The following is a 24,479-nucleotide window of genomic DNA, read 5'->3' as shown; positions in this document are numbered from 1 at the left end:
CTCAACTCAGGATCCTGGGCCTCCCTTGTGCCTCGTTCAGGCCTTTGTTATCTCACAAATCGTCTATGCAGCGCCGTACATACAACTCCTCAAGAAGGACATCATACAACTTGAAGCAATAATCAAGAAAGCCATGAAGCAGGCCCTGGATATTCCCATAAATTCATCCACGACAACGTTACTTCAAATGGCATTCCACAACACAGTAGCCGAGCTTGTAGAAGCCCACCTATCCAATCAAAGGATCCGCCTTAGCCAGACCAAGGCGGGTATAAGCGTCTTGTGCATGATTGGATGGCAAGAATCACACTACACCTGTGACAGCCAATTGCTCAAAAAGTGGGCTGAGAAGCTGGAATGTGAACTACTACCACGCAACATGAACCCCACAAGGCACGCCGGATAACGCGATACTCGGGCAAGAGCCACCTCCAGGACCCCGGAGGAAGATGACACTGTCCTATACACAGAGGCCTTTCTACCCAAACGCTCCACGAGGGCAACGGTTGCGGTTGCCGGGCTGGACAAGCTGGTCCCCCCCCCTTATGCATCAATCAACACTCCGTTTTCGGAGGAAGCAGAAGAAGCGGCGATAGCCCTCACACTCCGGCAACCTAACATCACCAAGATCACGGACTCACAAGCTGCGTACAAGAACTACAGATCTGGCTGGGTGTCCCTTGCAGCACTAAAGATCCTCGGAAAAGCTATGCCTCCTAAACAAAAATCGAACTAGTTTGGGTTCCGGCCCACTCCTCAGTTGAGGGCAACGAATATGCTCATCAACAGGCACGAGCGCTCAACTCCCGGGCCATCGAGGGGGAGGCAAGGGGATGGCAACCCATTACCAGTTACACAGGTATAGACAAGTATTACAGGAACAGTAGGAAGACATTCCTACACACCCACCACTCCTTGACCAGAGCTGAACAAACAATATACAGGCAAATCCAGGCAGGATCCCTTCCCCACCCCTGCCTCCAGAACAGGATATACCCAGAGAGATACGAGAACACATGTCCTCACTGCAATGCACTAGGCACCCTCCGGCACATCATAGGAGAGTGCAATTTCTCCAAAGACCACCCTCCGCCTATACCCATAACTAACCCCCCTACTATCCCCACCCTCTACGGGCAATGGGAGATCTTGCTCTTCAGCCCCACCTTGGAAGACCAGCGCCGACTGACCCACAGGGGCCAGGTGGCACTGGCAGCATATGGAACCCATGAAGAGGGAGCCACCCCATCAGGCGCTTAATGCACTCCATTTCATTATGGATCAATACAGTTGTTTCTCTCTCTGTCCTCAAAGAGGGCCACGTTGTGCACTGCACAACTACTACTTGCCATCTGCAGACCAATGGCCTCACAGAACGCTATAACCATACACTTGGTGACATGCTTGCAATGTATGTAGCCTCCAACCACACAAATTGGAATGCCATTTTGCCCTTCACAGCCTACGCCTACAGTACTGCCATTCAGAGCACCACTGGCTTTTCACCCTTTTTCTCATTGTACGGCCAGCAACCATTACACACAATCGACACAATCATCATGCAGATGCGACCGTACAAGTCAGATGCATCTTAGTGTGCGCCTAAGACATGCCAAAGAGTGTTGCGATCTCGCACAGGCCTTTACTTCAAATGACCAAGAGTGCCAGAAGTGCGTTAGCGGTGACACCACTTTTGCGCCCACGTTCCTCCCCAGAGTGTTTGTGTGGCTCTCGGTCTCTTCCACTGCATTTGGTCTCTCGTCGAAACTACTGCCCAAGTATGAAGGCCCCCGCTGCGTTGTTGAATGCACATCTCTGCTCAACTGCATGATCGAGCCTGTTCAACCGTCTTTGGACATGCACCGTCGTGGACAAGACATTGTCAACGTCGAATGCCTCAAGACCTGCTATGACCCACTCATAGTGACAAGCTGTTAGGTTACCGGGTGGCTTCTTTTTCGTTATCAGGGGTAATTGTAGAGAAGGATTGGAATGATATAGTGGGTCGTCCTCTTCAGTGCTTTTTCTTGTGAATGCCACTCGCGCTTGGAGTCCGTGCTCTGCCTAGACTGTCACTGCTGTGCTGCTCCTAGTCTGATCAAATAAACGCCCAGGCATAACGTTAAGAGTCAGAAAGAGAGTGGTGTGGATCAGAGAGCAAACAGAGATAGTCAATATTCTAACTGACATTAAGAGAAAAAAATGTAGCTGGGCAGGTCATGTAATGCATAGGTTAGATAACCGGTGGACAATTAGGGTTACACAATGGGTGCCAAGAGAAGGGAAGTGCAGTCGAGGACAGGAAAGAACTAGGTGGGGTGACAATGAAATAAGGAAATTCGCAGGTGCAAGTTGGAATCAGTTGGTGCAGGACAGGAGTAATTGGAGATTGCAGGGCTGCAGTGGGCATAAAATAGGCTGATGATGATGATGATGGTGAGAACAGAAAACTAGCAGAAATTATTCAATTTTCCACAGCTAACATGAGCCAAATACACAATCTTTTAGTATACCGGCTTATTAGTTTTTTTTATCGATGAGAATGTAATTGCAATGTTCCAAAATGTTAAAATAAACCAACTTGCTAATAAATGTATGTGCATATAATTATTCGATATTCTACTCAATATCCGATGCTAAGTATTCGTATTCGATTCATATTCAAGAATTTTGATATTTGCACAGCCCTACATATTGGTAACTGAACAAGCACAAAGCCTCAACATATCAATGAGGCAAATGGCACGGCTTGCAGTTTTTATGCATGGTTTAATAACAGAAAACAAAAACAATGACACACAACATATTACGATAAACATCAAAGCATCACCTGTTGTTTTCTCTGTTTTTCTTTTTCCGTTCATCGTCAACGGCCTCTATGCACCGGTGTTTTCTGTCACAAAATGAAAAAGCATGAACATTGACCATATGATGGTGACAACATACCAATTATAAAGCTGACAGTGCAATGAGCATAATATGACAGGAAGACTGAATAATAAAAAAAATAGAACAGACCCTTTTCATAATTGCAAAGCTAGCTTTTCTGCAGGGCAGTTTGCCCGGTGGCATAGTCATTTTTGCAAACAGTGTGTAAAAGCGCAGTTGGCTTGTATTATGACATGGAAAATGTAGACATGGCTCTCGTGATGAAACCATGTGCAAGAGACAAGTCCCAGCATGTGCGGCTAGCACTCTGTCTTCATTTGAACAATGATCGGTGCCGCCATCAGTTGGGCAAATGTGCTGCGAGGAGAAGCACACTTGCTGATTGAGAAAAGGGTCTATTAGGCTAAGCCTAACAATATGTAGTTTCTCCTAAACGAAGTGCTGCACCAGTGGATATGGAAACATACCTTTAGAAAATGTCAAATGACATCTGAGGTTGGCTTTCTACCACTGCTTTGATGTTTTGTTGTTAAAGCTTATATACCAGGAGGAAAAAAATCTCTCTTCATATTCATAGCACCAATTCAGTATATATTGTTGTGAGAATACAACATAAGGATTATACATATGAAAAAGAGAATGTCATACTGGTAAGAACACAGCTAACGTGCAAGTTGGCACAGGCACTTGGTTAACAAGATGTGCCACAGGGTATGTCGACTGAATCATCTGATTGCATGTTATTCTAGGGGACTTGTTCCAGAAATGTTGTTTGCTGCGAAGCGTCATTTCTCCACTTACCTATCGCTAAGATTTGGGTCTGATGCTGCAATTGGAGGCTTGGTCATCTGAGGTGTGGGCAGCGCACATTTTGTTGCCTGCTTTTGATTGGTGCTGCTGAGGCCTTTGACAACTAGTGTATCTTTCAATTTCTGCAGGCAATATCATGTAAAAAAAGAAGAGAAAGAAAGAAAATAAAAATACATGAGAGATACTGCAGACAGCGGTCACAAAATTTAAAAAGCAGAGAGAAAGGACTGCATATTGTCTGCAATGAATGCTACAATTTATGGCAAGCTCTATTTAAAAAAATATATTACAAAACAAGATTCGAAGGAGCCATCTCATGCCTGGTAATGTAGCTCAACCAACAAGAAACTATAGAATTTAAGTATATGCCATCTAAGTTTCAAGATTGCAGTTAGAGATCTAGGTCACAAGCTGCAACACGACTGCACTACCTGCGTAGCTTCTGCAGTGTTGCCTGCTATGTATAAAATGGAGCACTGAGACAGTGATCAGGTACATCACAGCAATGTTACAGTAACACGTGTTGATGGACTCGCAAAAGAACATACCGAACCTCTTTCATGACAATCCTAAAATAACAGCGCATAAATGTTCTGTCAGATCTGCTTCAGAAAAAATAGATCAAATGCTTCACAGGCACAGAGGCATGGGCTTGTGCATTACATAAATTTGAATGCGGTGAGATCCAGTTCCATTGAGTTCCAGTCTGTCGTCAGCAGACTACTTCAATGCAGTATTACAATAACTATACATGTCATCCTGAGTCAGTGGTTCACAGGCCTCAACACTTTTGTCGGTGCTGACAAAATTCTAAAAAAATGACATCCCCTATGGCAAGTCATCGTCATCACTGCAGAACTGGTTACTGCTGCCACCGTCAACTAGGGAAGTAGCAACGCAGTCTGCTGAATCTCTTGTGTTTTCAAGCTTTAGTGACTGCGGCATGCATATTGGGATGCTGGTGGTGGTCAAACTAACCGAAGCGGCATGCTTCTCCCTTCTAACTAGATGAGTTTTCAATTCATAGCAATATATGGCTTCCTGCTGGGACTTTCCAGTGCGTTCAAATTAAGTGAAATGTAAAATTACTGAGGTCAAATTAATTGGAGCCGACTGTAGTCGTTACATCAGAAATTTGTTTTATCTGTGTTTGTTATCTTAAGGTTCGATTGCATATGTGATTAACTAGCCATGGCATCAACTTAGAAAATAAATTTATCTACAACAACCTCTTACATTTGTCGTTTACAGTCATTCTGTAACAAGACTATCATGCTTAACATGTATCTACATCCTTTTCCATGTGCAATAAAATCCAGCTGCTGCCTGTAAGTAGTCCTTTTAAAAAAAAAGTAGACTACACTGTAGTCTACTGTTTGACTTGGACATCTACTACACATATACCTAAGTCAACAGACACAGAATTAAACCTTCATCACAGAGCATGTAGTTAACACAAATGTTTTACTAACTGTTTCTGTGTTCTGTTGCAGGAGAGGAACAGACTCAGCAGGCAATCGTGTTGCGGCCCCGATGGTGGGAGCAGAGTTGGCTACAATCAGCAGCTGGACACTGTCACCAATCTGCAAGTAACATAACGATGAATGCAGCAAGGCAGAAGCTGCACATGAAAGTCCTGCATAGAAGGCAAAGAATACAATAGGAAGAACTTCAAGAACAATGTCAGACATTGATGGCACCCCTGGATGAAGTACTTTGTCCAGTACTGACACCTTCTGTCACATCCAGGGGCCCTCATTCAACGTTATATATAAAAAAAATAGAGAGACTGACTTATATGAAAACTGGTGAGGTTGGCCTCTAGCCATACAACTGGCCTGCTACTCTAGATTACTAGGCTGAAAGATGAAAAAGGAGGAGGAGAAAAAAGAAAAGAATAAAGTAAAGCAGAGAAGGCACACACAAAGAAGAAAGGAACAGAAGTACACATACATACACTTTCAAAGAACATAAAACCTCTCTCAGAACATATATAGACATGTGAACTAGATGACTCGGGATATGACAGGAAATGTACAGCACAATCTAGAAGTATCTACAAAATGGGGCAAACAGTTGACTGACCTGAATAACATTTGAAGGTGTAATGATGGTGGTCGCCTTGGAGCCAGGCAATGAGCCCACAGGTGGCAATATAGGAGTAACAGTTGGTGCTATGACTGGGGCTACAACTGGTGCCGCCTTGTTCGTGGAAACTCCTGGAAGCACTTGGGCAACAGGGCTAGTCACCGCTAGGACGCTGTCAGCAGAAATTGTCCTAGGAATGGGTAAGTATGAATTATGAAATGGACACACTCTCTAAACATGAATGCCACACGAAGACTTGCGACCCAGAGGAGTAAAAGTAATACAGTCACCAACAGCAACATTCTATTTCAGTACACATTAAGACAACGATCTGCCTCAAGCGATCTTATTACCTCTCACCTGCTTCAGTCAACTCAAGTCTATGCCAGTAAATTCTCTAATTTCATCACTTTACTTAAATTATGTGGTTTTATATGCGAAAACCACAATCTGATAATGAGGCATGCCATAGTGGGGGAATTCGGATTGATTTTGACCACTTGGGGTTCTTTAACGTACACCTCAATCTAAGCACACAGGTGTTTTTACATTTTTCCCTCATCAAAATGCGGCTGCCGTGGCCAGGATTAAATCCTGCCACCTTGTACTCAGCTGCGTCATCACTTTACTTAACACTCTGCCAGTCTCAAATGTGTTTTATATCCCTTGGAATACACATCCTGCTATAGTAACAGACTAATAGTTATCTGCTCTGCACGTAACATGACCTACCCATGCTACCAGACAAATGTCCCCATTACCCACAACTAAGATACACAGTGAACAAAATGAAAATACACATACAGAAATTCCATCAGTTATACATTAATTACAGGGATGGTATTTTTCGAATACTTTTGTCCACAAAATGTTCATAGCAGCAGCAGAATTTCTGAGCTCTGCTTAGTGTTCTTCTGCTTGAGCTATCACGAACAATACTTCAGAAATCTCCTCACTCAACTATAGTAACTATTAGCATTCCAAATTAGCCCACTGAACTGCTTTTTTAGATTTAGTACAGCCACAATGCAGTAAACAGCAACTGCAGTAAACAACTACTAATTGCTACACAATACTACAATGTCACACAAGGCTTGTGTGAATTAAGTACCTGAATAAACAAGTGCGTAACAGTGCTGTTCAAATCACGTGCTTCCTAAATCTGTATGTGCACTTTGTTTGTTGATTGACCGACTAAGTGAGTAATATGATTGGCAGACTGACTGCTTCAATGAACTTTACAGTGCAAGGAAAAAATCCAATTATTGATTTCGACTAGCTTTACACCCAAAGCAATGCTTGGGCTACTGAGTTGCTGTTGTGGAGAGGCACAAAGGAAGCTTCGCTTTACTTTCGCATAAAAGCGAGGCCCGCCATGTTTGCTGTACATTTGCAACATTTCACGGGAGTGTCACGTCCGAGAAACTGAGCAAAGTCCGGTACGGTGTCCAAAATTTCAGTAGCCATTATGCATTGTTTATAGTATGGGTTCAGAGCAAAAAGGTTCCAGTTTCGCCTGAAAGACAAACATGGATTGCGATAGTGAAGTATTAGACAACTACACGAAGGTTCGTAGTTTTATCAGCTGTATAAATTGCAGCAAACATTTGCTAGACAAACATGAACAAATATCGCTCGATGACCACAAGCACTCGCTGCCACAACACTAGTGTGATAATGAGTGCAGGCAAAGGGGAGCGGACACTTCATCTGCCTCTCATTTCAATGCATCTCAGAAACTTACGTGACCTCCAGCACTAGTAGCATGGGAAGACAGCACACATGAAGCCATCAGCCATCTTGGCTCGCCCATAATTCGCACCCACCACATATTACCTCCAAGACAGGGTGGGCAGGCTGTGTATGCACTCAGGTATGCTGAAGCCATGCGTAAAGCCCCTTCACCGACGCTCCTCTGGGCTTTTTTGGTGGAAAACATCAAGGGCTTCAAGCCATGCGGGAAAATGAATGGGCTAGAGAAGGAGACATGCTCTTGCCTGCCCTGCCACCACCTTGCCTCTCTACAGCGAGCGCTTGATCACGTTACCGAGGGATCATCGGTGCAAGCCAGCTTGTGGACATGAACATTGGAAGGACACAACCAGAAACGTTCCATGTGCAATGAAATTACTTTGAAAAATGGCAATGCAGAATGGAACGTAACCGGAGTGCCGATATGTGGCTAAGTGGTGATCTTCATTCTTCTTGGTTTGTGGTCTTTAAACTCGAATCTTAAGAGCGAGCTCTCAAAGAATATGAGTGTTTACCATTTGCTATTCTCTATGGTGGTAAGTGAGGAAGGGGATATTGGAGACTAAAGGAAATTTGCACAGTACAGGACAAAGTCAAACTCAATTTTTTTCTGGAAAACGCACCAACCAGAGCGGCCAAGCCTATCGGATGCAGCACTTAAACTGCTTTCGTTTCCTGTATCTAGCTTCAAAATAGAGCACAACTTTTCCTGATAGAGAATGATAAACAGAAAGGAGTGCTGCCAGCTCTCTGACAAGAATCTATGCACATATTTTAACAAATTTCTGGTGTGATTAATTTGCCTCAGTGCATTATGACAAAAAAGCATTCTCGTTTTAATGTTTCCTTCTCAATATATAAACACATTAATCTTTCAAAGTACCGAAAATGCCAATGAGGTGGTGCTGTAATAGATCCCAATAAGTGCCGAATTTTCTCAGGAAAACAAATACTGATGAATGCTTGCCGAATTTCAAAGATACACATGTTGGAAAATCCAATTCCCAGTTATAGTGAAATTGCAAAAAACACTTCCTTATACTTAGGTTTAAAATACATGGTACAGTACGGACAAGAAGTTATAAAAATGTAAATAATTAAATCAAGAGTTTCATTATACTGAAGTTTATTATATCGAGGGTTAATTGTATCCCTATTATTAAAACCTTTCTAAAAATTATGAAGGAATATCTTAAACTAGCACTGCAACACCAATTAATCATATATTAATGGCCTCATTATTAAATGACATTTCACGGACCTCCTTCTGCAAAAATGTTTTTGAAGCTTTCAAGCACAAGTGGAGTTAAACTTATTTATCGCACTGATTAGTGGCTTTTCCTCTCCTTTCGTCTACACTGGCATGCAAGAAGCTACACAATGGAGATGATAAGGGGGCAAGGCCCTGACCAAAAGTTGAGTCTCTTGCTAGTGAGAGGGCTTGTCGCAGCACCCCTTGGTGACCATCGTATCTGTGCTGTGCAGCATGCAGCTGCTACCTCGGGGGCCACGCGCAGAAGACGCAGCTATGCGCAACTGCTGTGTGTAGACTGGCAGTGCAAAGATGAAATACTTTTTTTTGTCTTCTTGAGATTGTGGACATAAGCTTTTCATTTATTTAACTGAAAATCAGCACTAATAGTATTACTGAGAATGTTCTTGCGATCACGAAATCAGCCAATAACTGCTGATGGGCTTGGCTGCTTGCACATAGCTGCATGAAGACATTGCGAAGGAGAGAGCTAGCGATATTTTGCTCTTTCTTACAGGAGATTGTAAATTCCCTGCTGCATGAAGTCCCACAATTTTGGCTTACATGTTCACAGGATCCTCGTTTACAACTGGCAATGTTTTCGTCTCATGTTTGGAAAGGGATTCAGAGCCCCTTTAATTGAAAGGCACTGTATTTGAGCCAGTGTGTTCCATTTTGAAGAAAAGGTGCTGGCAGGGCCCCTCTAAAGCGAGGAACACAGACAACTATATCTGCTCACAATATACTGTGCTTTCAAAGTTAAACTTATTACGAGCTGCAGATAGGCTGTCGATCCAGGATCCGACAGCCAGCGAGCTGGACCTCCCGGCAATTGCCAGCTCACCTCGTTTGCTCGTTCACCACCGTCGGTGTTGAGAAAATCCAAAGTATTGTAATTCAAGTGCGACATAATAGTGTACATGTTGTGATCAACATGGGCACTTTATTACGAGCTGCACCAACTCTCTCGGATCCGATCGCCCAGCGAGCTAAGCCTGCTGGCTTGCAGCCATCGGTGGCTGTCAACGGCGCTGATGCTATAGTTGGCCCTACAAAAAATTTGCTGCTCACATAGACATGTCGTTATTGGCATCGTTTGTGTAAAATGAAAGAGCTGCGCAAATACGTTCGTTTTTCACTTTCTTTGCAAAGTTATGAAACATTCCAAGCATCCATACAGGGGCAGCTGTCCTGGCTGGAGCTATGGGCTGGTTGCTTGTTCGTGCCATGTGCCCCAAATCATTGCAAGCGCGAAGTTGGACTCTGATGCGCCGCATGACAGATCGTGAGCAAATTCGCGTCACCTGTCTTGTGCTTAATTTTAATTGAAATGCTAAAGAGCTATGCAAATGCAACTTGTGCTGATGCTTTAGGCTCCTTGGCAGACGCACTGTGAAGAGAAAATTGTAGTCAGAAAACGTGTTCACAGCTAACATACGGAATGTCATGGAGCAGGCACGTGGCCTGGGGGGACCCGGCACCCCCTGAACTTGAGCAGCAGCCCCCCCTCCCCCCTTCCCCCATGTGACCACTTCTCACAACTCGCCTATTCCTAAAACGCCACTAAATCAATCTTGAGACTTGACAGCTATTCGGCAGTCAACCTTTTGCTGCCTTTCTCACTCGTTTTGGATGGCGGTAGTTATCACAATCTCCTGGGTGGGGTGTGAAGGACAGTTTTCTCATTGATTCGGTGCCCGCGCAATTAACTCGAGATGCGTTCAGTTGTCACCATCTATTGCAATGGTCACGTGCTTCTCTGTTGCTTTGTTGGTTCAACCTTCTTTGTTTAAACTGATCCAGGAAGCAGGAAAGGGATTCAGTTTGTAGTCAGCTATACTGTATGCCCACGAAATGAGTTGTGGCCAAGAAAACGCCAGTTGCATTTAACTTTTCCTTTTGCTTCATTATTTTCTCAAGTGAAGGCTCGCTGCGACACTGGCAGATCCTCAGAAACCCATTACCCATCATATGGGTTAGATAAGGTGGAAAATAAAGTCACGTGAAACAGCGTCCATCATAAACCCTGCAATAACCGTTAAACCCATCAGCAATGTGAATGTCACCCCTTACCTCGTGTGGTTTTTCCTTAATTGTACAACACTTTTCATGCAAAATTGGCAACTGGAAGCAAGAGTCACAAGGATTGGGGAAATTAAGCGACCTACTAAGGGAGAGAGCCTAGATAACAGCCAAACTGGAATGAAAAATGAAAATTAACAAGTTTAACCATTCTTCATGAAAATATTTATGGATCAACATCTTTTTATTTAAAAAGGAAGTAGAGAAAACGCTTCTGGAAGTGAATGATTCCGTGCGTTTTGAATGACGCTTCTACAGTTATCAATCGACCCGCCTGATGTAGCCACTTCTCTGCTGTGCTAATGTGGGTGTTTTCTAACCTTCTGCGGTGGGTGCAGCATGTCTAGAAACGCAGCGTCCTGTGCTCCATGTGGCTGTACAGGACTGGCGGCCGCACATTGTTACGCAAATTCTCAAATAACAATATGAGATGTTTTTGGCACTTAACTTGGCAGAGCAGTAAACGATGGATCCAAAAGAACTATGATTGTTCGACAAATATATATTTCTCTATAATTCTTCCACAGCAAATTCAAAAAACGCTACAATAATTTTTATTTTAGACTTTCGCTTGTTTACTTGTTCTTGCCAGTGTTCTTCCTGCGCTTCTTTCCAGCGCCGAGTAGCAGGTCAGAACACTGATTCAGGCCGACGTCTCAGCTTTTCTCTCATAATAAATACCTTTTTCCTGCGCGAGTACATTTGATGTGGTTTTTGTCAAGTAAAGGAGAGGTGTATCTCACAGGAGTACCTATAAGGTACACCTTATTTCATTTCTCTTTTGCGGGTTTACGTTTTTATGGCAAATGATGGCGATTATTAATATTTGTACTAGTAAAGGTACCTTCCCCCCCTCCCCCCATTTGTGTAGAAAAGTTACCTTGCATTGCGCCCCCCCCCCCCCTCGAAAAACAGTCCTGGGTACGTCATGGAGATACAATCCTAGCCTGTCATGTAGAGCTTAGGTGCAAAACAACTAACCCAGTCACAGCAGCTTGTGCCTCAGCAGGCGTGCTCACTTGAAGCACAGTAGGTTTGTCACTAATGATTGGTCCTGGTGATGCTTCCTCCTTTGCATCAAGAGCAGCTGCAACCACTGTTGCCTCTTCAAGTGAAATGCTACTTTCACTTGCAGTTGAAGCACTAGTTGAGACAGGTGGTTCACTGGATGACGGTGCACTAGTGCTGTCATTAGACACCTCTGCTTTGAGGGTGAGTAAAGGGGCTCGCCCGAATTCAGGAACTGCTGAAGCTGGAGTGAACTGACCCCGCAGTGAAAGTGGGTCGGCTGTGACAGGCAGAATGCAGGGTGTGTTGAGTGGCTCACTTGTGGTAGGGATATGGCTTGGCTCCTGCAGAAACAGCAATAACATCAGCACTTAATATAGGAATATTTCGCCCAATGAGGATATCTTCGACCGAGGCTACTATGTCGATACTAGTGTCGTGGTGACTGTGCATGTGCAGTTGCTGTACCATGTGCATGCTACGAAGAGGCAGGCTTACAAAATACAGGCACGAGAAAAATGAGAAGGATAACACAAACACTGTGTCTATCTTTTGCCCGTCTTTATGTGCGAGTGTTTGGTATGCCTGCCTTTCCTTTCCGTACCATGAATTCATACTAACTTGCTCAGCTTTTAGTCATTCTAAAAGGCTGCATGATCTCTCAAGGCTACGACTGACAGTGAATTGTATGTCATGCTCCTGAATATTCTTCTGTGTACTATACACTGAATGGATTTTACAAACTTCAAAACTTTTGCTTTTCTGCTATATTCTTTGATTTTTGCTATGTCCACGTGTACATGAACAGCCATAAGTGGCACTGCTTAAATATTCACAGGCGATAGTTGTTCTGTGCACTAGTATCTTCTATGAAGGATGTAGTGAAAGTGAATCATGCATCCCTATTTTCAATGGCAATGCGCTTATAGCATGGATGTGTGTTAGCTGTGCCCACACATCATATATAAAGTAGAACCCGCTTAGACAGAACTCAAAGGGACCGAAGAAGATGTCCCATTTATTTGAAGTTTTGTTTAAGCAAATGACACAGAAATCAAGAACAATAGTTTTATTTGAAATGCATATAGAGTGTTTTAAATTTACAGAGGTCAACAAACTGATGTTCAAAAGTGAGAAATGGGCGAGTTGGTATAGAAGCATAGCTAAATTCAGAGCACAGACTACTGGGACACAAGCTAACGCACAAGAAAAGTGCCGTGTCCTGTTCCAGGTTCATGAACCAGGTGCCGTTCCAAGGTGCATGAATCTTCTATTCATTCTTCATTATCTGCTACATCAATTAACAATATGATACTTCGTCATGCGTCACATCTTTTATGCCGCCCATTTTTGTAGCCATTGTGAGGAATTTGTGCTCTCTCGCTTACTGACTGACACTATCACAAGACAAGGAAGGCAATGTGAACGCTGCATAGCAGCCGTTTGTGACACAGTGCAACAACTGCCTGATCGATTGTATTTTTACCGACTGTTTAAAACATCACCATTTTACATGGTGAACGCTGCATAGCAGCCGTTTATGACACAGTGCTACAACTGCCTGATCGATTGTATTTTTACCGACTGTTTAAAACATCACCGTTTTACATGGTTGTCGGACCATTCATGTTTTGTACGTGGTAAAACAGCCCATTAAATATGTGGCAGTTTCGGTTCGAGTTCTGTTTAACTGGAGTAGAGAGAGAAAGTGTTCCATTTAAGTGCAGTTTGTTAACATGGGCGGCCAACCAATATTGTTACCATCGTTCTGTTTATCTGGCATTTCTGTTAAAGTGAGTTTTGTTTATTCGGAGTTCACTACTAACATGTACAACCTGTATACAGTATTTAATCAGTATCCCAGTTGCAATGTATAAAGAACAAAATCTTTCATCAAGCCATAGACATATTTCACGAGTTTTACTACGTTACCACTACCCCAAAGCATGCCAGTATTAGTAGCCTTTGGTGAGCTTGGAAGAAAAAAAAAATTCCGCATGAAGAGAGTTGTGCTTGTACCATGAAAAACCTGGTTACCCTACGGGATCAAAAGGTGGGAAGGTTAGCTTAAAAACATTCTACAATAAGAGTGGGCTTGAGCAGATGCACCCCCCACCCCATTCCCATTAAAACTTAATTGGAAAAATGCACAATGGCACTGTCCTCAGCATTTCCGACAATGTTGCCTTGAACCTTAAGTACAGCAGGAAAGAGGCAACAGCTATGACCACCATGGTGCTGACAGGCCTGGTTGCTGTGCATGAGCTCAGAACAAGGTGAAATTGGTTTATTGAAGAGCTCCTCAGTTGTATTCCCAGAAAATAATGTACTGGTGTCAAATACTATGGCTTACTTAGCGTAAATTTTATACGGCCCAATGCAAAGTGTCATGTAAACAACATATTTCTCATGGAGTTCAGCCATTTTGCCAAGCAAGCCTGAAACCTCTTACAACAGCTGGGGTCTATTCTTCAATGCTAGTTACAAGTCTGAAATCTTGGGTACACACACACACATCTTGGGCACACACACACACACACATGCTGTCATTGATGGCTCCCTCCAATGCTGATGGTGTTTTTACCACGTATACCTGGAGGTACATCACAGTTTCAGAAACGAGGTACTCCAACTTCACTCATGTTAGTAGTGACAATTATGGAGTTTACCGGGTGGCAATTTGCATGGGCATAAACTAACCCATCATGAGGTGCAACGATGTGCCTATGACTTAATTGTGCTGCTCATAATCGGTGTAAGGTTGACAGGACAGTCGTCTAGTGCACAATAAGTTTACCTTTGTGACTATTTCCCCGCTAGATGCTCTACGAAAGTCCGCCTCAAATGGATTGACAGCATGAACAGGCTCGGGGGTCGTGAATTCAGGTTGGAGCTCTTGAAACAGGCCTGCCTCTTCAATTATGTCCATGAATCTCGTTGGTGTAGGAGTTTGCTCTGCAAGTGAGAAGAACGACCGAGCTGTGTTACAAGGAAGTTTTCTTCCGTCATCCTCTTACTACACTGTGAAGTGATTACTTTTTGCACACATACCAATGCAGTTCCTTGGGCCTGCGCCAGTGTTCGCGAAATTCAATGACAGCATCATTTTGTGCCTCCTTTTGTGGCTCGTCAGCTTGTCTTCGCAGACAAACTTCTGTTAAGGAGAAAAACCATACGAAAGAGGCGTGTCAACGTCGTTGATGCAAACACGTAGCACAAGTAAAACGATGTGCAGTGTGTGCACGTCATGACGACTTACGATTCCACAGCCTGACACGTCGCAGGCAAACGGTTTCTCCGCATCAGCCATGGGTACTGATGTCTAACTGATGTAAATTTCAAAGCACACAACGTCGTCTGCCGTAGCAATTAAAGGCAGGGGTGGTAGCAAACTGGCACGAAACATTCACACCATCGCCGAACGATCACTCATACGATGTACACATGCTCCGTGCAAACATCAACGGTTCACACACTGAATGAACGGAGCAGGAAGACAACGGTATTCTGATGATTGGAGCATCATTTTTCCCGAAGTTCAGCGTCCGTCGAGACACGGGGCATGACAACTCCAAGAATGGCAGTGTCAAACAACAGCTGAGTACACAGTCAAATGCACCGTCTTCGCCTTGCAGGCAGGCACACGATAACATATCGCTGAAACGTTCATGATGCTTCACAGATGCTGCTCAGCCGAAACAAAATACTGCCAACAGCAGACAGGCCCACGCATAGAAACTCTATGGGCCCACGCATACTTGCAGAGAGACTTATTAATAATACCAAGTCTTGTCATTTTCGGGTGAAGGGAGTGTACGAACGCTACCACTCATACGAGAAGTTTTCTGGTTCACCGGGAATAGCGCTAATAGGCTGGTTGTTTTAGTAATGATGATGCCTTACATGATGGCGTACTGGCTTCGGCCTTGCGCTGCTAAGCCAAAGGGCACGTGATCGAATCCCAGCCGCGGTGGCCGCACTTCGATGTGGGCAAAATGGTGAAATGCAAGAATTGGCAAAAATGCGAGTAGTACTACTAGTACACTGTAGTAGTACGGAGCCCAGCGCGCTTACGACCCCTGCTGGGTGACGTAAGCAGGTCGTCGACTAAAGGGGCGCGGCTATGCGCACGCTTCAGTTTCCCAGTTTCGGTTTCGCGCGCTTTGATAGTCAAATTTCGTCGTGCCACAATTCCACGGGTTATCGCATTTTTCTAGATACAAAAGTTGATATGGCTTGTACGAAGAGCTCGCTTCAATTTTCTAAATTATGACGAGCCTGCTAGAACCCCAAACTTATAAGTTAATGAATGAATTTTTGTTAATTATCTACTAATTATGATGCATCACCCGTCACCTCATGTTCGCCACCGCTGATGGTATGGCTCCGAAGGAATCGTCCTTTTATTTCAAAATGGATACATGAAATGCGAGGAAAAGCGATGTGCTGTCTCAAATTTTCAGTTAGTAGAAGTTTGCGCAGTTCCCGAGTTCTTTGCTTGCTACAGCGGTGTTGCAGTTGTAGGCTCGTAATGCGTTAGCATCAGGAGTGTCAAAGTGGAAAAAAGTAGCTTTGTAAAATGTGGGAAGCCGGTCACTGGGTTGAGAGGATATATTCATTTCACTTCGCTCCTCAAAGAGGCAGGACGTCTGTGAAATGAGCACAACACCGGTTTAAAACATGGATCCGGCACCTCAAGGAGGTGCGCACATTTCTCTCGAATTTACCGCTACATTGCCACTGAACATTTTTCCCCAGCATACTCTCTTAGCTTTTTGTAGATAGCGAGGCCATTCAGCGTGTCTTGTGTTCCTTTATGGCAGCAGCAAACCTTTTAACAGGTCAATGACAACCATTACCCGAACTAGCTGACACCTATATTTTCCACATAATTTCCTCCAAAACTTCGTTAAATCGGGCGAGACTTATTCACTTTGTTGTTTCGAGGTTTTCAACGCATTAGGCTTGATGTATGTGTAGCGGAATCGAAAACTCTTCGTTAAATCGAAAATGTTCTAAAATTGGATTTCGTTAAATTTGTGTTTGACTGTATGTGCTCCCCGCTGGGAGCATACAGAGGAACACTGACACGTCAAAGAGCCGAGCAGACAGGCGCGCAGCCGCAGCTCAGCTTCGTAGCCAGAACTTCTTCATGTATTTTTTAAAGAGATTAAGGGATCGGAGAACAACCCGATGCATGATGGAAGAAATGCGAGGAAAAGCGATGTGCTGTCTCAAATTTACAGTTTATAGAAGTTTGCGCAAACCCGCTGCGGTTGCTCAGTGGCTATGGTGTTAGGCTGCTGAGCACGAGGTCGCGGGATCGAATCCCGGCCACGGCGGACGCATTTCGATGGGGGCGAAATGCGAAAACACCCGTGTACTTAGATTTAGGTGCACGTTAAAGAACCCCAGGTGGTCGAAATTTCCGGAGTCCTCCACTACGGCGTGCCTCATAATCAGAAAGTGGTTTTGGCACGTAAAACCCCATAATTTTTAAGTTTGCGCAGTTCCCGAGTTCTTTGCTTGCTACAGCGGTGTTGCAGTTGTAGGCTCGTCCTTTTCGTCTATACTATATGACGTGTAACGCCCACTGGCGTAGCCAGTAATTTTCCTTTTTTCGGGGGGCGCAACCACTTGGGATCGGGGAGGGTGAGACGGGAAGGGTGGCTGGACAGGGCACACACACACACACACACACACTTGAGCTTGCTTAATAACCCTCATTGTCTGTAATCAAGCCTGGATATACTGTATATATAATGCAATTTACGTGGGGACAATTCTCTAAATTCCCTCAACGCTTCTCAAATGTTTCCTCGCCTTTGGGGCAATTTCTTGACGGTTTTCTCAGTCCGACATCATATTCGTGTGCTTTCAACATTCAATGCTCACCTGCCGTTTCATTTGGGCTAGAACATAATAATAATAATAATAATAATAATAATAATAATAATAATAATAATAATAATAATAATAATAATCTTTTATGTCCTCTGCACACGGAGAAAGGAAACTCAGGAGACGCCCTGACGTCACTCTTCGTGAAGCTAAAGTGAAGCAGGAAGTTGGCGTTGCTCATGGCGTTGCTCCGCCTATCGGGCCACCTCTCTTCTCTTGTTTATATTTCTCGCGAAACCACGCCGCGCTGCGCGCACCCGGGCTGCTCGGACGCGCGCGCTCCGCAAAACAATCGCGATGACTCATTGCATTGCCGTTGCCGAAGTCATGTTAAAAGAAGTTCATAATGAACTTCGCAGATTGGGCCGTGAGGTCGAATCGGCTGCTTTTACCGGCTTCTTTGAAAATAAACTTGCCTTATAAGGCCAGCGAGCTGAACTGTTCTTATCAGCCGCAGGTAGCGGCCGCTGCCCAGTTCTTGCGTGTTTTTAAAGAAAGGTCACCTATCGCTGCCTTCTACTTGCTTTTCTCTGCTTGGGCTTCCTGGGGCCCTCAGACGGACTTACGAGCTAGACGTCTGGCGATACGAAAAAAATGTACGCATTCTCACTGCACTGCAAGAACGCGTACACACCGATCTATTTGCGATCCATTTGGAGTTTATGAACACACAAATTCTCGCTTGAGGAATCGTCGTGATTTATTGAACAAAATTCGGGTGCCCGCGCATCACTACGACAGCGCGCCGACGAGGAGGCAGAATGTCATTTCTGACTCCGCGTTTAGATTCATTGACTGCGGCCTGCAGGAGGTGCTTTCTTACCACAGTAAGTGAAGCATCACGGAACCAAAGTTTTGCGATAGCCGGCGCACGGTGCAGAACAGTACGCGCGTAGAACCGGCCTACGTGCGACCATGGAACAGCCGTGTGATGTGTTCGCAGGCGTACGTTCTGTGGAGCCTTGCCGACTCTTGCAGCGCATCCGCTAACCTTAACTTCCTTGGGCTTCTCGCGCGCACAGATAAGATATGCCTGCGGTAGGGAGGATTCGTTCCTTAAGTCAAAGCAGCCGCTCCTTTACCATCTTCCAGGATGAAGCGTCGGCTGGCAGACGCACGGTGCCGGGGGTAGCAAAATACACATATTCTGCGCAAGGCTCTATGAGCACGTGTATTGAGGTACACTTGTGCAGGTGTGCATGAACCTCGAACGCGCTCTGCCTAAATGTCTTCGTGCTGTCGCGAATACTGCGAGGAACAAGCAACAGTTAGGCAACATGTGTTTTAATATGCACAAAAGCAAGTTGTTACTGAACACGAACTATGCATTCATAACGTACGTTCTACGTGCCGCAAATGCACCATATGCGCTGTCAAAAGCAGTAATCACTGACCTGCAAGGCGTTCATTGTACAGATTCTGAAACGCATCGGTTTCGGCCCGCGATGGCACATTAGCATGATTCCTCCAAAGAGGGAAAAATTTTCCGCGGATATTCCTTCCTCCGTTGCCATTGCCGTGGCGCGGTACATTGCGTACAGCGTTGCATGCGCGTTCATTTCACGAACTTTAGTTCCTCCTGTCCCACCTGGTCACAGCAACATGCGGTAGAGCACGGTCCAGATAATGCAGCGCAACAAAGCACGGAGACCAATGCAAACCTGCACGCACGGCGCCTTTGCCACGGTACGAAACCTACGGAGCAACACGTGTGAGCGCACAGAACCATAAAAAAGGCGCCATTGTGGCCCGAAAGGCGTGGCCGCTACAGCAAAGAAATAAAAAAAGACAGCCAAAAAAAGGAGAACCTACTACGTCATTTCCTCCACACTTTTCTCCTAGCGCGCTGAGGTGCTGAGGGGGTAGTGCCTCTCCTCAGTTTCCTTCCTCCATGCCTCTGCAGGACGAAGGCTCCCTGCGACCTCCAATTACCCCTGTCCTGCGCCAACCGATCCCGACTAGCACCTGCGAATTTCCTAATTTCATCGCCCCACCTAGTCTCCTGCCGTCCTCGAATGTGGCTCCCTTCTCTTGGCACCCATGCTGTAGCCCAAATGGCTCGGACAAGTCAAGTTCAAATGACCCTGGACTCGTTTGTCGTTGTACTTGCCTCAATTTCACTCGTTTTTTTTATTATTGTTTGGGAATTTATTTATTCCTTTTTTCTCTCTTTACCACTTTCCTGCGCATGCTCTCTCGTAACCATTCAAGAAACCCGCGCAGCGAGAAGACGAAAACAAACCAAGAGAAACGCTTCCCTACTCACAAGAAAGAAAGCAAAAAAGAAAAGAAATGGCGCTCATCAATCAACCTCTTACCAACGGACGACTTGCTCCGTTTCGGCATCCGGGAGCATTCGCACGTTGCATTTGGCGAGACTTAGCAGTACCATCAGAGACACGCGCACAGCCTAGGATACGGTCACAAGCGAAGCACGTCAGCTTGCGCTTCTTGCTACTGACACGCCTTGCTCTTGACAGGAAGAAAAAAAATAGACAGAGAGAGAGAGAGAGAGGTCGAGTTGCAATAAAATTTCCAACGCCAAAGCAACCTCATATTCAAAGAACGGCTATCTCAACCAGCAGAGAAACATGCTCGGGTAAACCCACTTTCCTTTGCGTCAGGTTACCGTCGCGTTCGATAGTATAGTCGGCTTTTGGTCATTGCAGATGGCTCACGGTGCCGCTGCGAATTTCACTATATAAATGACACTATACGTGGAACTTTGCGACTATTACAGCGCCTAATAATGAGCTAGCCGTCGATGTCACTTGCTTCTCACTTTGGGCAAAGTTATATGTATTTAAAGTGACTCCGAGAAAGTGGGTTAACCGAGGGGCCCTATTTTGTATTAGTTATATCATGAGAAACCAAGAAACAAAGACGCCAAGGACGACATAGGGGAAGGTACTTGTACTTATTAATTGAATTAAATAGAGCATCGCAAGCGTAATGCGAAGACGTGAGATCGTTCTCCACCTGCGGCAAGTTGTTTTTTTCATCCACTATCAGTGCCATTAATTTATCATCTATTTAACTCAATTAGTAAGTACAAGCAATTTCCCCTGTGTTGTCCTTGGTGTCCTTGTTTGCCGGCTTCTCATGATATAATTAAAGTGACTCCTTGGCATTATTCCATTTTCCCAAACGACTTGAGCGAAGCAACTGACCGCAAGCGCAACCCGGCTAGTATCGCAAGGCTGTGTGGAACCACCTGTTATTTCTCTTTCCTGTTGAAAGTTACTCTCCGGGTACGATAGAAGACAGTTTATTTCGGCACATATCTCAGACTACGCGGAAAGCGTCATGTTCCTCTTTCTTGTGCCGTTTTCAAGTTCCCTGCGTGTAGCAGCGAAGGAGGATTCACGTCTCGATTCCCACATCTTCTATTCATACAAAAAATTTACGTTTTGGAGAAACCGGAGGCGTACTTGTTGCCAAGATTCCCAATCAATCAATCAATCAATCAATCAATCAATCAATCAATCAATCAATCAATCAATCAATCAATCAATCAATCAATCAATCAATCAATCAATCAATCAATCAATCAATCAATCAATCAATCAATCAATCAATCAATCAATCAATCTCGTCGACAAGGCGCTATGTGAGCTCAGCAGCAGACTCCTTTCACCAACTCTTTGTAGAACTATACATGATGATGATCATAGCGATGCCCGAAGAAGCTACTCAGTCGTCTGAACTGTGAACGGATCTAATTGTTTCTTAAAGCGTCAGCTGTGATAAGCTTTTCCATCCCGGTCACGCCTGTCACAGGGTCCACTCGCAGCTCGTATGGGTGTCGATGCGTGATTTCATAGTGCATGCATACATTGAAATCACCTATCCGCACGCACACGTCGTTCATTGAATGTGCAGTAAAATACTAGAGCCCTTAACGAAAAAAAAATTGCAGCCAACCTCGGTAGTTAGAGCGAGCGTGCATAGAAATGTAAGGGCTGGGGTGAAAAGACCTTTTCGTTTCTTAGCAAAGAGAAAGTGGAAGAACGCTAAAAATTTCCACGTACCGTTAGATTTTCCACTCTATGCAGTGCTGTGCAGCATACAATTCTAAAGCCAACGGCGACGACAAGAAAACGGCAGCCATTTTCAAGTGTCTTCATTATATGCTTTCAGTTTCGTTTTGAAAACGCAGCGTAGCTTTCAGACGTAGCGGAATACAGGATGCCCTCAGGGTTCTGGTCCAGGACTGGCGTCTGGAACTCCGCGAATCAGGTGGAGCCGTCAACCTGGTGGCAAGACATTTGCACTAATCAGCTACTGACACCTGTAGATTCTAGGCTGCTGCAGATACCTTTGCCGTCTGCCAGTTGTGAACGAAACTGGCTTTTGTTTGTAAATGTGCATACCAAGCTTCGCAACAGACTCACAAGTAAATGTGTTCGAAAACTCGTCCACGTATACAATCAAGTTTGAATGTTGAAGCAGCCGCGATCGATTCTAATTCGAGTGTGTCTAGCGAATGTGACTCGGACACTGAGTCAACTTTTATAGCGAAGCTATATATGGCTAGTGTTGTGTGCATTTTTGTTCTCCGTGAAAAAACACTATGATCATGAATGGCTCAAACCCCCGTAAGCATTCATGCTACCGCAAGCAAGCAAAAAAGATACAATGGCTCATAACCCCGTGAGGCAGAGGCTACAAGCACTCATATAGAGAGGAGGAGAAGGAGGAGGAAGAACTTTTTTATTGAAGAAACCGTTGCGCGGTTTATTCCTGGGTGGTTCCCTCTGACAGAGCTCCACTGGCGATCGCGGCTCGCCGGGCCTGGTCGAGGGTCGCCAGTTGGCTTCCCAGGTCCAGTTCGGAGAGTCTCGCCTCCCAAGACCACGTAGTGAGCGTGTGTGTTGTGACTCGTGGCGAAATTGAGTCGCCCGGACGGTTGGTGCATTCGTGTGTTATGTGTACGAGTGTCGCTGTGGGGTTGCTACACCAGGGACATGTCCGGGACGTATAACTGTCTGGGGAGATTGCGTGTAGACGAGACAAGTGTGGGTATGTGCTCGTTTGCAGGCGGCGCCAGTCCCTTGCCTGGAGTTTATTGATAGCTTTGTGTGGGGAAGCGTATTGTGTTCTTTCGAGGCGTTGATCTTGTAGTATTTGTTGACTTGTGGTTAACTCGTGGGTCGCTCGTCGGTCTGCCGGGGGCTGAAGAACGATGTGGTCTGCCGCTCGGCTAGTGAGACCTCGAGCTACGCAGTCTGCCTCTTCGTTGCCCCGCAGGCCTTCATGCCCGTGGCACCAGTAAGAGCATGTCAAAAACTGTCATCATAAATGGCTTATACCCCCTTGAGCAATGGCTCATACCCCCGTAAGCAAGCAAAATATGCAATGACGTATAGTCCCGTAAGTACTCTGCGTGAATTAGCTGCGATGACACTACCCCTGTTGTCGTTGTCGGTGATTTCAATGTGAATTTGTCGGCACCGAAAAAGGGGCGGTTTACGTGTTCCGTGTTACAGGCATATCCCTTGCAATGCCACACCGATCCGGCCCAACCGACCACCCAGCGGCGTACATGCATCGATTCGACATAATCAAAGAATGTGATTGCAGTTGCAACTGAAATAATGACCACCGACCAAGACAGTGAATGAGTGCGCGCACCTTTCGTCACGATGATCACCCATCAAGACAATGAGTTCGTGCCTTTGTTCAAAATGTGTCACCTGTGTCGTGCGCTAAACAGCTTCGCTGGTCAACCACTTTCACAGAGTGGACTGACTCACGATTTTTTCTCAGTTGTTTCATATCCGTTATCAGATTAGCAATATCTCGTACGAGTGAACAAGGTGATCATTTAATTGTCTTCGCGCTCTCTGCGTAATTATCACGTGTATTTAAGAATATTTTTATGGCTAGAATATGAAGTTACAGCTATATTTACGAGGGTTTAAATTCTCTCAACACTTCCAATATTTATTGTAAAACAAAACACACACACGCACGCACGCACGCACGCACGCACGCACGCACGCACGCACGCACGCACGCACGCACGCACGCACGCACGCACGCACGCACGCACGCACGCACGCACGCACGCACACACACACACACACACACACACACACACACACACACACACACACACACACACACACACACACACACACACACACACACACACACACACACACACACACACACACACACACACACACACACACACACACACACACACACACACACACACACACACACACACACACACACCACACACACACACACACACACACACACACACACACACACACACACACACACACACACACACACACACACACACACACACACACACAAAAACACACGCACGCACACACACACACACACACACACGCGCACGCACGCACGCACAGTCCTTTTTTCCTCCAGTACAACATTTCCGGAAATTTGGCATCCCTCGGCGGGCACCACGGTAACCCGCTGAGAGCCAAGGTTCCTCACTGTCCTCGTGTAAACTTAAGAGGAAGCTTTAGCTCAGGTGCTCCTATCTAAATACATGTAAAAGGAGAATTCGTTTTTGTCGGCAACCACTGCACCAAATTTGACGAGGTTTGTGCATTTAAAAGAAAAACGTAAAATCTAGTGACTGTTGGTTCCGGCTTTTTAATTAGGTAGTCAATTTTTTATTAAAAATTGGCAAAAATTGAAAATTTTCAATGAACAA

General features: G+C 45.0%; 1 protein-coding gene across 1 annotated transcript in view; it reads right to left on the bottom strand.

The window, feature by feature from the left end:
- Nucleotides 1-15,792, bottom strand: part of LOC126531336 (uncharacterized) — a 39,669-nt gene extending 23,877 nt beyond the window's left edge. The window contains exons 1-8 of the mRNA XM_050178836.3: nt 15,141-15,792; nt 14,933-15,035; nt 14,679-14,836; nt 11,855-12,225; nt 5,785-5,977; nt 5,172-5,282; nt 3,691-3,821; nt 2,831-2,893 (exon numbers count right to left, since the gene is read on the bottom strand). Coding sequence (XP_050034793.1) covers nt 2,831-2,893; nt 3,691-3,821; nt 5,172-5,282; nt 5,785-5,977; nt 11,855-12,225; nt 14,679-14,836; nt 14,933-15,035; nt 15,141-15,191 — 1,181 coding nt within the window. The 5' untranslated portion in view covers nt 15,192-15,792. The remainder of the gene's footprint in view (nt 1-2,830; nt 2,894-3,690; nt 3,822-5,171; nt 5,283-5,784; nt 5,978-11,854; nt 12,226-14,678; nt 14,837-14,932; nt 15,036-15,140) is intronic.
- Between the last annotated feature and the right edge of the window lie 8,687 nt (nt 15,793-24,479).

This window comes from Dermacentor andersoni, chromosome 5 (assembly GCF_023375885.2).
Source record: "Dermacentor andersoni chromosome 5, qqDerAnde1_hic_scaffold, whole genome shotgun sequence".
In the NCBI taxonomy this organism is placed as follows: Eukaryota; Metazoa; Arthropoda; class Arachnida; order Ixodida; family Ixodidae; genus Dermacentor; species Dermacentor andersoni.
Note: the sequence above shows the minus strand (reverse complement) of the source record. Positions and strands in the feature narration are given on the sequence as shown.